Source organism: Drosophila tropicalis, unplaced genomic scaffold, assembly GCF_018151085.1.
Source record: "Drosophila tropicalis isolate 14030-0801.00 unplaced genomic scaffold, ASM1815108v1 contig_593, whole genome shotgun sequence".
In the NCBI taxonomy this organism is placed as follows: Eukaryota; Metazoa; Arthropoda; class Insecta; order Diptera; family Drosophilidae; genus Drosophila; species Drosophila tropicalis.
The window spans coordinates 11718566-11733505 of record NW_027173070.1 but is presented as its reverse complement, the minus strand read 5'-3'; the positions used below and the strand labels follow the sequence as shown (position 1 = coordinate 11733505).

The window sequence follows — 14940 nt, the reverse complement described above, 5'->3', positions numbered from 1 at the left end:
TTTCTCTGGTGATGGGTGTGCGAGAAACGAGAAACTTCAACAAGCACTTGTAAAAATAAATGGTATTTTGGGTTATGTGTGCAATAATAAAATGGAAATTGTGCAAAAATATTGCCGCCTGTTTTGGTTCAAAAACCAAAAACAAAGCAACAAAACTTGAGTTAGAATGTCAAATAGATAACGACGTATGCAATACCCTGCTAGCCGTTACCATCAAATTTTAGACGGCTAGTTAGCAAGCAATCAATTTCAATCTAGTTGAAATTAAAAACGATGCACGGAAGCTTAGATTGTTTAACAGGATGTTTACACAAGGCTTCAAATGTTAGACAAAAAATACAGCTTGAGAACTATTATCTACAATATAATTTTTAATTCATCTAAAACCTTATTCAATTTTATTCACTTCAATAGAGCCTTTCTATATTTCTTTATTACTCATGTCAATTTTGTTTTAATAAAATTCAATATTCAATTCCAGCACTGTAATTATAAGAACATAAAAAATAGACCAACTTTATATTGTTTGTTTGCAGGGTATTTTAAGAATAAACGACACAAAAATTATTGTTGTATCTCAACAAAGCCAGCAACTTTGTGTGTTTGTAGCTGGTTCTTTATACACATGTATTTACTATACTTATATAAACATCCATTGATATATATGTATGTATGTATATACATAGATACATACACATATACAGCTTGCATTTTTACATTGGCCTATGCTCTTTAAACTCTGTTGACAGAGTATCTATCTAGTTTTTGCTTTTTTTTTAACAAAGAAATCGTTTGGAAAAATATATGGAGCATTATGGGGATACGAATATGTCCAAGGACCGGCTATTAGAATAATACATTTCACAGAGCAGCAATCGTTGCAAAAACATTTACTATAAATTCACTTTCTGAACCATTAAGGCCACAAAGAAGATATAAATAATAGTTATATAAATATATATACAAATATCATCAAGCACATCTGATCAAATAAATATTTATTGATGCACTAAGCAATGAGAGAAGGCAGAAGAAAGATTTAGTATATAAATCTATGGCAATGACTATGTATTCCATTTTTATGTATTAATTTTAATATATTTATTTATGTATGTAGAGCATTTTTTCTCTCTTGCTATCTTTTTTAGGCCTCTTGCAAGTGGCGAAGCCAAAAGTTAAATAAATCTTTCAATATTTTTCAAGATTTTAACTATTCATATATTTGGTTGCATTTAACTTTTTTATAATTTTGTAAAATATATTTCTAAACAATAGTTACATATTTAATAGAAAACTTTAGAGTCTGTTGGTTAATTTAGCTTTTATAAATATTAGTATAAAGTGTAATAGTTTTACCAATAATTTTTGCAATAATTGATACTAGATTTGCGATTAGAAATTTCATTCTAAACTGCTTTTAATTGGTTTGTAAATATGTCAATTAAATAAAGTTTTTCAGCGAAGTTTTATGTATTTTTATGCCTTTAGTATATTTTAAAAGCAAAGCAAGTTCATGTGCATTTTGGATAGTTCAAATAATAAAAAAAAAAGGTTCTACGCAATCTTATTGAAAACGCGAACACTTTTCTCTAGAGAGAAATAAGAAGAAAAAGCTGGAAAAAATCGAGAAAAAAAAAAGAAATTGCGCTTTTACTTCTCTACTACTTTGCCTGAATGTTGATTTTTGAAAGGAATTTTCCTTTCAAAAGAAAATGCCATGCGGTGTGTAAGTGAGTGTGTGTGTGTGTGTGTATCTGAGAGTGAAGAGTTCTCTGTGTTTAGTTGCGCGTATGCAGCCATTTTTTGTAGCTAAAAAGCGAACATACAACAGCTGTTGGAGCAAAAGGGCGAGTGGCAACTAGCGAGGACGAGACAGACGCTTTTCCCACATGCCTTTCTTCGTCCTCTCACTCCTAGACATATGCATTTCGAGTGCCCAACGGCGGTCAAAGCAAAAAGCAACGAAAAGCAGGCAGGCTTTGCTTTTGTATTTTGTTGTGCATGTGTGTTGGTGTGTATGTACGTATATGCAATCTGTGTGTCCCATATGGATGTTTGTGTGTGTGTGATATGTCAAAGTAAAAGTTTGTTATGCTCCTTCGGGCACTTTTCCCTGGCTGTTGTTGTAATCTCTGTCCGCCGTTTTCGCTATTTTGCATTTCGCATACGATTTTTCCCCGAGTTCCCATTTTTTTTTTTTTCTTTCTTTCTTTCATTCTGTTTTTTGTTCCTTTGTAAAATACACTCATACACATACATTTATATATATTTGTCCCAGATGTGTGTTGCGTTTTTTCTTCCATTTTTTTTTTTTTTTTTTTTTTTTGGTAACAAAAAATTAAAACGTTGCATATATATTTTTGTTTCTGATGATGTGTCCCTCTAGGCCAGTGCATAAAAGATATTGTTTAACCAAGAGAGTCGGATTTTGTGGGATATATCCAAACAAGGAAAGTCTATACGGGATGGATTTTCGCTATCATCTTGCAGAGCGAACTGACCTCAAGCTAAATGTTATGGGTATGTGAAAATTTCTTTTTAATAAGGAAAATATTCCTTATCAGAGAAAAGAAGAATTCCAACATACTGTTAAATAACTAAGTCTCAGATCATAGAACACATTATCTTGACTTGCATTTGCATCACTCAAATGATCAATTCTGAGTTCTCTGACCTCTTTTCAATTTAAAATAATAATTGCTTTGCTTTTGTTTGTGCACTTTCTTTTGCCAGAACAGAAACAGTTTAAAAAACCTTGCATTAACAAAGCTTTTACATTTAAATATCGGTTATCTAGTTTCAGTATCCTAGTATCCTAGCTAGAACGACTCTTCAGTTTTGCTTTATTAAGGTGGAAAGATCGACACATTATCTAGATCTGTACTAAGCAATCGACTTCGAGGAGATACCTTTTAGATTTTATTTCTAAAACCGGGCATTTTTTGATATCCAACACCAAATTTTCCTCCAAAGTACCCGGTTTTGGGCCCAAATGCCCGATTTTCTCCGCTTAGTTCTGAACTCCTAAATGACTCTCTCATTCCATAATTTCAAACTAACTTTTGATTACAAATATTTTGTTTTTATGATGCTTTTAGTTTTAAATTTACCTAATTGAATTGTTCCATTTTTGCCACGTACGAGAAACGAAATGTTAGCCATTTCTTAAGCATTTCCTCTATACGGCAGTTTTGTTGCATATTTTATGCTTCACAAACCATAAAACTTTCCTCAGACACTTACACACACACGCAGATGACATATGAACTGAAAGACAAGAAAGTATCCATAAAGTTCACTTCACCTATAAACTATGCCCACATTGGATTAGCACAAGAAATTTATGGCCTATACAAGCAGCAGGAGTAAGCAAGGAAAAACAATAACAACAACAAGAAGCATGTATATGTATATCTCGAGATATATATAACCCAACAAACTTATCATATTCATTCACAAGTTTTTCCGGTTTTTTATGTAAGTTCTTTTTTTCTGCTTCTTGTTTTTTTTTGCCATCCTTGTCTATGACACTTGGCGGAGTTTTTGAGAACAAAACAAAAAGTTGAAATTTTTTTTGGCTTTTTTGTTTTTTGTTTCTTTTTATTTACGACAATGTCGCGTCAAGTTTTTTCCTGCTCATATAAAGTAGCAAGTTGGTGAGTTTTTTTCCCACTTTATTTTTCGTGTTTTTTTGTTTAGCGACTTTTGCATAATAAAATGAAGCATGTTGTAGCTTTTGCTGTGCTCTCGAGACGAGACCAAAAATGGCAAACCAACGAACCAACTGACTGACTAGATGGCTGGCTGGATGGCTGACTGTTCCCATATTGCTCCCTAGCGTCAAATGAAAGCAAAAGTTCACAGACCCAAACACCAAGTTGGCTAACTGATGTGTAAGCGAGAACACAGCTAAGAAGACCAAAATAAAGTTCACAAGATGAAAAAAAAACCCCGAAAAATGAACAAAAATAAAAACCGAAAAAAACGAGCAGAGGAATTGAAATTGGCCAAAAAGCAAAATGCTCGTTGGGGGTAAGCAATAGATTTTCCATGATTTTACTTAAATTTTTAAAGCAAATCAATAGCAAAATGTTTGATATATGTAAAATTATACAAGTTGAAATGTTTATTTAAAGTTCTCACAGAAAATGTACTCCATGGAATTCTATTAGTTTAATTGATATTCTTGTTCAAATGGAATGCAACTAAATGTAAATCATTGAAAACATTTTATAAAAACAAATGGAAATGCATTATTTTATAGACCCAAAATAAAGTTGACAGTTTATTTCATTTTGTAAATAGATTGGAAGTTTTTGATAATCTTTAAAATGTAGTTAAATGATCAGAAAATAAGTCTTTGAATGTTCCTTAACTTGAGCTAATCAAATGAAACGTTTATAAGTATATAGACTTAGAAGCTTAGATCTGAATCGCTTGACACCCTGTATTAAAGTAGAAAGTAAAATGTATCTTTATCTATTCTATATGTAGATATTTTCAAGACATAACTTTATTCGTTATTCTAATATCAAATACTTTTTTCTATGAACTCCATAAAACGAGCACTATGAGTTGTCACACTTTTTAAATATAATGATCCATTTAAATTTTTTGACGGTAATTTTCAATTTTAAGTTTTTAAATTTTTTGTTTGATTTTTTGTTTAAAAAAACATAATTTATTACATAAAGTTCTTAGTAAGCTTTCTATAATACCTACTTACTTAATCTTATACCTTTGATTCTAATTTAAAGAGGCCTCACTGAATTCAGTCTACTAAAAAATTGCATACATTTTTACGAAGTATGAATGCTTATTCCTATTTAAAAGCTAGTTTAATTTCTTAAACCATTTTGAAGTGAAAATCACAGCTCTGTTAGTGCTTTAGTTCAGTAACATTAAGAATCAATCAGTTATACTGGACTCTCTCACTGTTATATTCATTACTCATTTCTATTCCTCTCTCTTATGCTTCTTGACTTACATCTTCATCATCATCATCATCACCATCTTTAGCTGCAGCTTCAACATGATTGTGTTGGCATTATCTAATGCTATATGCGAAGGCACTTGCTTCAATTATGTTTTGCATCCTTCAGAAGCTGTTCACTTAATTGCATCACTTGCAGGACCAGCAGCTAGCATACCAAAAACCTCCCCCTTGACACTGAGCATACCAACCCGAACCCGGCTTCAACCCCGGATGCCATCTGCCAGCCGCTCCTTGTGGCAATTCAATTTTCTATTATGTCAAGGAAGTTGAAGGCATTGCAATGTTAATAAAATGGCTGCCCGTCAACACCCCCCGCCCCAAAGCGTACCCCGTTCCTCACTTATCTCGCTTACTCACTTTTTAGCTTTTGCTCTTTCTTTCTCTCATACTCTCTATGGTTTACTTTACTTCTTGGTAATATCAACGGCAAACAACGCGTCGTATACGCAACGTGGTGCCTATAATACAATACAAAGGGCAATATGAGTGCCTCTGTTTGTGTGTGTATGTGTGTAAGTATTTGGCTGTGTGTGTATGTATGAAAGAAAGAGTAAGAGAGATTCGCCTTCTGTTATTTGACATTTATTTGCAATTTCCTTAGAACCGCACAATACATAAACCGACAAAAGCAAAAGAAAGGGAGACACACAAAAAAAAAAAAAAATAGAAGGTACTCTCTTCCTTCTCTATACATACCTCGCTTTTGTGGTGTCTGCATGGAGGATGGCGACGGTATGGACTGCGTCTCAACCAGCAGTTGCAACACCAACAGCAACGACAACAACAACGACGACATAAACAGGCCGCAATTGGCTTTAGTGTGTTGCCTCATCTTCTGTTTCGGTTTCATACTACTTGATCCTTGGTTTTTGGCTTTGCTGACGATTTTTGGGTTTATTTTTCTTTCTTTTAATTATTTTTTTTCACACTTTTTGCACACGAAATTTGTTGCACTACTCTTTAGTTTAATTTATTTAATTATTGTTCAAATATTTGCTAGAATTATTTTCATAGAAATTCAATTATTCATTTGTTTAGTGATGCGCAATATTTGTTATTAATTAAAATGCTATTTATCATTGCGAAGAATATATGTATATACATATATATTTCTTTTTTTTTGTATTTTTAATGTCACCATTTCATATGGCCATATCATTAGTCAACTGAAAATCCTCACGGGGTAAACAAAAAAAGTCTAAAGGGAGAAAGAAGTAACAAAAAATATGACAGACATTCCTCAACGGTGCGATTTCTCGCCTCTTATTTCCTTCTCTCTCTCTCTCTCTAAGCCTCAACACAATCGTTCTTCATTAGAGCTGTGGCGACATGTCAAGGACTTTTCGAGGACGACCACAAATAATAATAATAATAATAAAGACGAGAAAGCGAGAAAAAAATAAAAACGGGGAAGAAGGAAAAGTTACAGTTGCATTTGCCAGGGAAATTGGCAAAATTCAAAAAGACCCCCGAAAAATGTACCAAAAAATCTGGCACAGCAGGCGCCATAACGTTGCGCTCTCGAGCTTGAAAAATTGCTGCAATTAGTGAGCCTGGAGGTCAACCAACCAACCAACCAAGCCAACCAACCAAAGAGCCACCAAAAGGCAACCAACCTAGGTGAGGGAAATATGCGACAGAAAATATTTTGCCATTTCTCCTCACTTTTGTGCTCTTTTTTCCACCTTCTCGTCCTTTTTTTTTTTTTAGATGTACGCTTACAATGCAACGTTTTGTCATCATCATGATGATGGTGACGACGACGATGATGATGTAGCCAAAAGTTCTAAATTTGAAGGTGAAATATGTATGTATGTACGTAGTTGAAATTTGAATTTGCATAGCATACTTTTAGGTCACCTTAAATGGGTGGACAGAAAAAAAAATATATAAAAGCAACTTGCATAAACTCTACAAAATTTTGTAATAAATTGTATAGAAAGTACACAAAAATAGCAGTTAACAGGCCAACTCGATTTATACTGGCGAATGTATGGTAAAAAGTTGGTTGTTTGAATAATAAATATTCTACTGAAAGAACTTTAATTGAATGTAGCTGTCATTTTTATACAGAAGAAAGTTTTAGAAATTTTTCTATTCAAGTTCTTTTAGAAAAAATAATTAGTTTTTATTGTTATCTATTAAAATATCCTGCCTAAATATTCTGGGTGTGATTTGTTTGATAAAGATTGCCTTAAAAAGACGCAACAAATGTAAGCTTAACATTAGAAATCAATCAATATCAGAAACGTTTGACCATTACCCCGACACAAACATAAGAAAGAGGTATATCTGAGTAAATGTACTCGTCGTAATCGACAAGTAATTACTGATTATATGAGAGTCTTAATGGAGACTAGTTAAATAGTTAACTAATTTTTTAAGTTTTTAATTTAAAATAAAACATTGTATAGTCTGTTACGGCTATAAATTGGGCCAAACTCGCGACGAAATCAAAACCAACCTAAATATATAATTGCTTTCAACTGGCCATAAAATTATATCTACGTTTTTAATTTAATTTATAACTAATTGAAAATTACGAGTAATTTTGCTAACGAAATAAAATATACTTGAATCATTTTCATAATGTGTGTTAACAGCAAAAAAAAAAAAAATTTTGAAAATAATTTCCATTCAAAGACTTAAATATAAAAATGAAGACAAGTCCAACAAAAAAATGGACATGTCCTAATTTAAATTATTCTCATTGCCATCCTATTTTATCCTATTTAATTTAAAAAGCTTTTTGTGCTTGCAATAAATAATAATAATGTACAGATTTTGATTTCAATTTTAATGAGTTTACTTTGAAGGCTTAAATTATAAATTCTGTACACTTGATTTCTGACTTCAATTTACAATGTTCTTTCACGAAATTTTCCAATAGATCTAGCCCGTCAATTTTATGGTCTGAAAGTTGTTGTAAATAAAAAATAACCGTGAAGGAGGAGGAGGAGAAGGAGGAGGAAAAACCCTTTCACAAAAGGATACTAAAACAGAGAGTAAAAGAAAAGGTGATGGGTTGCGGGGGCAGGGCTCGGAGCAGAGGTGAAGTGGCGCCGGCGGCCACAGCGGCGGTGACGGCAATAAAAATCAAAACAGGGCACAAAAATTTTCAGAGCAATCTCTGGCATATGGAACGAGCGAACGGCGAGGCGACCAAAAAACAAAAGCCAACCAAGTGAAACACACAAATAACAACAAGAATAAGGCAACGAAAAAGAGCGCGGAAAGGGAATATAAATAAGAAAGGACGAAGGATTCAGGGAATGGCCATTGACGGATGTGGCACGCGCACCTTTTTTCTTGATTTTTCTTTACTTTTATTTTTTTTTTTTTTTGTATACAATATATAGGTAGAATATACCTCTCTATATAGAATTTTATTTTTCTTGTATTTTTCGCAAGGAGGCACTTTATGAAAAAATCACGTAGCCGATGTGTGGACGTGGACTGTCCGTTTTTAGCGTTATTTTGGACCAACGCAAGGAAGGAAGGGGGGAGTGATATTAAATTTTAATAAATTACACAACACACACACAAGCGCGCGTTCGCACACATACATCCGCAGAGGGATGCACAAGATTGAAGGCAAGCGAGTTCTTTTCAGTTGTCGTCCTGCTGAGCGTGACACACGGACTAAACGCGTGAAGCAATGTCCCACTGAGTTTATAGCCGTGTCAGACTAACGGTAAAGGACGATGATGCTGCTGCTACTACCACTGATAATAATCACGACTACAATGACTTCAACGACAACGACAACCTTAAGCTTCGGCTTGCCATGGCAAACTGATGAGTCCAACTGCCGAATGAAAGTGAAGTTTGTTTTGAGGCAAATCAAAACGACTGAGCGAATCGGTTAGCAAAGCTTTCAACTACTCTCTTTTTTGAGTCTCGCTCTCTCTCATTTGGGACGCTCATCACGCTTGCTCGTTTTCTCTCCATCTCTCTCTATCTCAACCATATGTGTTTTGTTTACGAGCCAACAGCTGGGCTGAAATTTTTCGTTTGGGCGCCATTATTAGAAGCACGTGGCTTCTGGTTTTTGTATACGGCATAAAAGGAAAGCAAGTCACTATGTTATCAGGACACTTAAATTTCATTTTTTCTTTGCCTTTCAAAATGATTTGGTTTTTGGGTGCCTTGGGAAAACTTTGTACAATCACTACTCCAAATAAAAGGCACATTATACTCAAATTAGCAATTCAATCATCAAGTGTTTTATTTATTTTATTTCTTTGAAGTCTAATTCATATAAATTAAAGCCCAATTCACTTTTATTCGTAGTATTTAATGTTTTTTTACCTTGGGACCTAGTCTAATACAGTTTTTACTGTGTTCCTTTTATAAGTAGATATAAAAATTTTTACTTTTTAAAGGAAATTTCTGTAAGTAAAGAAATATTCTTAATTAACATCTAACATTTGTTTGAAAAAATTTTATTAGGAGAAACTCAATTTCTAAAAAGTTTCCGTAAAATATTGCTCAATATAGCTAACAATCTGTCAAATACTTAGTTGAAGATTCCTAAGGTAATTCCTTTCCAAAGGATAAATTCAAGAATTTTCTCCCTTTTTAAGAAATTTATAGAGAAATTCCTTAAGGAATTTATTCAATTATTAGTCAAATAAAAATTAGCAGATAATTCACTCATAATTTGTTTGTTGATTCAGTAAAAACATAATCTTAGTGCTGACTTTTAAATTTTGATTTCAAAAATTTATTCATTTTGCTGGACATAATTCTCTGCGACATTATCAATAAAGAATATTGTCAGGCAATGGTTTGAAGTGCGGCATGTATCTATGTATATATTTCAAGGATCCTTTCCCTTCATTTGCCACTCCAAATGTTCCATGAACAACCTTTGCATGCCAATTAGAAGGACATGCCTTGGGCTTGGCCATTCGCCGATGTGGCCATTAAAAAGTAATGGTTGAAATTTTTTGGCCAAAAAAAGAAACGAAAGATAGAAAATGCTTCTTGGCTGTGTTTTTATCACTTGCCAGTCATCATTTCACCCGCTTCACTTTATTTTCTCATTTCCGGGCGCCATCTTTGCACTTGCCATACCTGTGTGAGTGCCGGTGTGTGTTTTGTGCGCGCAGGTGTCAAAAACAGCGCCGGTAAAAAATCTCGTTTTTTTTCTTATTTTTTTTTGTTGTTTTTTTTTTTTTTTGTGTTGTTATACTCACCTTTCGTTTTATGTTTTGACACCGTTAGCAAAAGTTTTTTTTTTTTTTTTTTTCTTGTTTTTGTGCCTCTTACTAACTTTCCCTTCTGACACTTACAACTTGGCCGCTGTCGTCAGTTGACATTTTATATACATATATATCAGCTGTAGCCTGTCATCTGTCCAATGTCCAATATGCTCTTGCCTTTTTGCCGTCAAGGAAATGTTATCAGCTCTCACTTTTCTTGCCTTTGTTCTTTACTTAAGCAATTTCACTCACATGAAATTTTTGATGTCTTTCTTTTGCACTTGAAGAGTAATGTGTGGAAGGAGGTTGAGGGGAGTTTGATGTGCAGATGCCACTGGTTTTTTATATATTTTTTTATATTAGCCATATCAAAAACAAGGCAAAACGTATAAAATCATGCGTGCTAAAAGCAAAGACGTACAAGAGAATACGTGTCAACTTTGAATTGAAATCGTTTTGATGGGAATCTGTTTACTACAGCAAAAAAGAATTAACAAAGTCAAATGTTGCACAAAAATTATTACTAAAAGTGACGTTTTAAGGCTAGTTGAAAGTTCAAAATGTTGACGAGCTACTAACAAATTGTATGTAAAGCAGAACTCTATAAACATTAACTAGGACAAAACATATGTAATAGCGTTCATCCTGATAAAGTTCGCCCAAAATTATTCTATAAAACCGTAAGCTTTAAAATTTTCAACACTTTGATAATGGGAACCCTGCAAGGATTTTGATTAAATATTCTTTCAGCCTTTGATGGAAATACCTCGATCTCAAATAATAATTAAATGGATCTATATAAACAATTAAGGAGAATAAAATACATAATTCGAAAGAGTCCAATTCATGGATAAGGTAGAACTTTATCAAGTTAGTATACAAAAATTGTTTTAAATTTAAAATTCAATGACAATCAATGGCTTATAGCTACTTGGCACTCTGCTCTGACTTCAAAGAATGATATCGAATTACAAGAAAGTACTTACTGCTGGCCAAATATTTCACATAGTTCAATATAAGACAGTAAGGAGAAATAGCCTTAAGCATAGCACGAAAGCTCAGAAATTCAATAAACAAATTTTTGAATAAGAAAATTAATGAATCAATGACCCATTAATAAAGTAGCCCGCAAGTTAAAGTTCCTTTATGCCTCAATCTGTATAAATTATTCAATATAAACCACAAAAGATCGATGAACCGCTTCTCTATGTGTGTTTTTTGTTTTTTTCCATTTGAATTTTTGTAACAATTCGATTTACACATGTCATGATAATTGTCTGCAAAATTGATTTAAATTGCATAATGTTATGCAAATAAATTATAATAGAAAAGAAAAAAAAAACACACACACACACACAAGCAGAACGCACAAAAAAAAGGCAATTTAATTACTCTATATAATGCTTTGTGGTTAAACTTTATCCCCCGCCACCCACACAAAATAGTGATTTATGGCATCGAAACAGAAATCAAGTATACGCCGAGTGGGCTGCAAATGCTGAGCTGTTGCCTTTGCCATGTGTGTGTCTGTGTGTGTAAGTTGCCATGGGCAATTGCAATTGAACACATCATAAATATTTATACCAGACTTTCATTTGTTTTCTCTATGGTAATTACATATACACACACTTACACATATGTGGTTCTGTGTGTATGTCTGTATGAGGGAGATTTTTGCCCACAAACTTTGCTTTTCACATTTACTTAACTTTCTGTTTATATTTTCTCCCATACATGAATGTTTAAATTACAAATGCTTAAATGTTGTTTGTGCCTTTGCCTTGTTTTTCTTGTTGTTTTGTTTTCTTTTTTTTTTTTTTTTTTTGTTTTGTGTTTTTTTTAAATGTGTATATTTACTCAAGGCCTGGAGGCAAGTCTTAGATACATTTTAAAATATTTACACATGAAATTATTTTATAAGCGCCAACAAAGTCAAACACAAACAGAGTTTCCAACCAACTGACGCGACTCATTTAAGTACATTCTCCCCTCTCGTACTCTAATTCCCTTTGCTGAAGTGTGACAACGTTTATTTGAATTTATGTCATTTCTTTTTTGTTTTTTGTTTACCCTTAAAAAAGTTGTTCATAAAAGTCTAGCAAAAAGCATTTCCGGCTTCATAAAGTATGCAACTCTTGATCAGTATGTGAAGGCGATTCGCCATTTGCTCGTATTTTCTTAAATCCGTCCATCTGTCCGTCTGTTCTCATTACTCTCGCGACATCTTTTTTTAATGTATTTTAGTGTGGAGTTATAGGTTTCAGTGTGACCGTAGAGTTTATTTAGAGCACTTCTGGAATTAAGCGTGACCTAAGTTATTATATGCCTATTTAAGAAGATAAAAGCAAATTGTTTCATTAATATTCTTAAAGGCTAATGTTTTATATTCTGGTGCATAACCATTTGTAAAAACTTGCCAGCCATGTAGGCTGCTTGTCAGTGTGCCCATACTCAGTTGTGATCTAGTGCTTGCACTTTTCAGCGTCGGGTCACTTTCAATTAACCGCGCCACCTTCTTTCTCATAAATTTGCCAGGATATTTCAAAATGTCCTTTTTTGATAACAGGGAAAAGCGCAGTAAAGTCGCTTGTTTGCTCGCATGTTGGTCGGCGACTATTTAACCCTGTCCACCAGTCTTCCCCCAAGCACAAACCCAAACACCCAACCTCAAACCCAAAACCCCAACCCACTATTACCATAACCAACTCGAATCCGATTCATAGTGAAGAGGAGGCCCAGCTGCATTCTGGTCGCTTGTAATCCCAATTCAGAGTGCCATTGCCTCCTGCACTTGTAATGCGGCTTAAAAAAAATAAAAACAAGAAACAAAACCAAAAAAAGGAAAAAAGAATGCCGTGAGTAGGAGTGGAAATGGGAGGTGGGGGAAAAAAATGTCCTGCAAACAAGGAAGTTAGTGCATACCATTCCCATTCATAGTCTTGCTGAGTAGTTGCAAGTAGGGTGCACGGGTTTTATGTTTCAGTGTTATATAGTTGGTTTTTTTTTGCGCACACTTTTTGAAATACATTTTTGAATCAGTGTCGGACGCTGTTTACTTTTTATAGTATGACCAGCTTAAAAATGTTCTCGAATCCCTTAAGAGAGTATGTACATATGTGTGTTTGTGGTGTGTGAGTGTGTGGGAAACGAATGCCACTCACTTTAATTCACACAGACAGATTTGGGCCATCTCTAGGGCGGACTGGGGCCAACTTGAAGTCTCGTCTCGTCTGGTCTGTTTGTGTTTTTATGCGATTTGTGTAGTTCCGGCTTTAGTGGCTACTACTACCTACACTTTCCCTCTCTCCCTTTGCTGACAGGCCCATGTGTGTGTGTGTGTGTGAGTGGTTATAAGGGCAGGGGGCTCTTTTGGTCTGGTTCTCTCCGACTGTTTTTAATTGCAAGCGGCGCTCAAATAGGATTTGTGCATTGTTTTTTTGTGGTGGATTTACATGCTTCTTTTTGTGGGCATTTTTTTTTTCTTTTTTTATTTTTATGCGGCGGTTTCTACGTTATTTTTTTTTTTTCACCCACCATTTGGAATCTATTTTAATGTCAGTTTAATTCAATACCCTTGCGAGACTCGCAATAATGCCAATGGTGAGCGGGAAAAGGGGGAAAACAGTTGGACTTGGCTGTGGCAGGGATTTCCCTCCGTCTCTCCATCTCTCTCTCTCTTTCACTGTGTGTCTCTCTTTTGTGTTGCCAAATGTAATTAAATTGTGGCCAGCGGGTGGTTCGTAGTTTTTTGTCTTTCTGTGTTTTAGCCATTGGCAATAAGACTAAACCATATCAAAAAGGTGCTTTTGCCTGATTTCCCTTTGTTTCCTTTTTTTCATATTTCAAAAGCATTGCACGGCAAAGCGGAAATATTCAATTTTTCATTTCACAAAACAAAAGGACAACAATCCTTGCAAAAAAAAGCCAAAGCTAAAGAGAAAAGAAAAGAAATCAGTTTATTTGATATGTAAGCTGATTTATTTCCACAAAATAGAATACAAAGAAATCTATTATTTTTTTAGCTAGATATTTATTTGCTTTTGAATCTAGCAATAAGTGTTTCGGTTGGCTAAAAAATTAAGGGAAATGAGTAAAAAATCGATAAGAATTAGATTGAAGTTTAAATTCTCACCTAACCTGAAGGTTAGTTTCAGAATTTTAGTCGTTAGTTGTAATATGTTTCACATTGACAGTTCCTTTTTAATTGTATTCGTACCTCTAGAATCTAGAAAGAAAATTAGTGGGTAAAATATAATTTCTAAATTATCCTAAAATTTCCATCAACATTAGGCAACCCTCTTCATTCCTCTTTTGGGTTCTAGATGTCACCCCAATTGGAGTCGCTGCAGAGATTACTGCCAGATTAAAAGCTTGTCTCATTAAATTGCTTAAAAATGAATAAGCTTTAAGCTCAATGTGTGTCCCAGTGAGTGTGTGTATACAGAGACAAGTGCCTGTTTTAATTAAAATTTTCATTAAATTGTTTCACCCCTCCGTTAACTACCCCCCTTTCCACACATCTATCCTCATGGTTTTTTATACTCTGAAGTGGCGGCAGAAGACATCAAGTGGCCGAAATTAAAATCTGCTGCAAACACTTGACACATGAGCAGAGGTGGCCCAGGCCAACTACTAGGACATGGAGGAGGAGGAGGAGGCAGAAGACCAGTAAGTGTAAAAAAAAAAAAAAAATTAAATTACGCATACGCACTGTGGTGCTAGGAAAAAAGGAAAACA

General features: G+C 34.1%; 1 protein-coding gene across 1 annotated transcript in view; it reads right to left on the bottom strand.

The window, feature by feature from the left end:
* LOC137577270 (uncharacterized) overlaps positions 1-8778 on the bottom strand; it is a 73680-nt gene extending 64902 nt beyond the window's left edge. The window contains 2 exon segments of the mRNA XM_068290694.1: positions 5693-5992; positions 8367-8778. Of these exon segments, the coding sequence (XP_068146795.1) occupies positions 5693-5846 (154 nt within the window). The 5' untranslated portion in view covers positions 5847-5992; positions 8367-8778.
* Positions 8779-14940: the final 6162 nt, after the last annotated feature.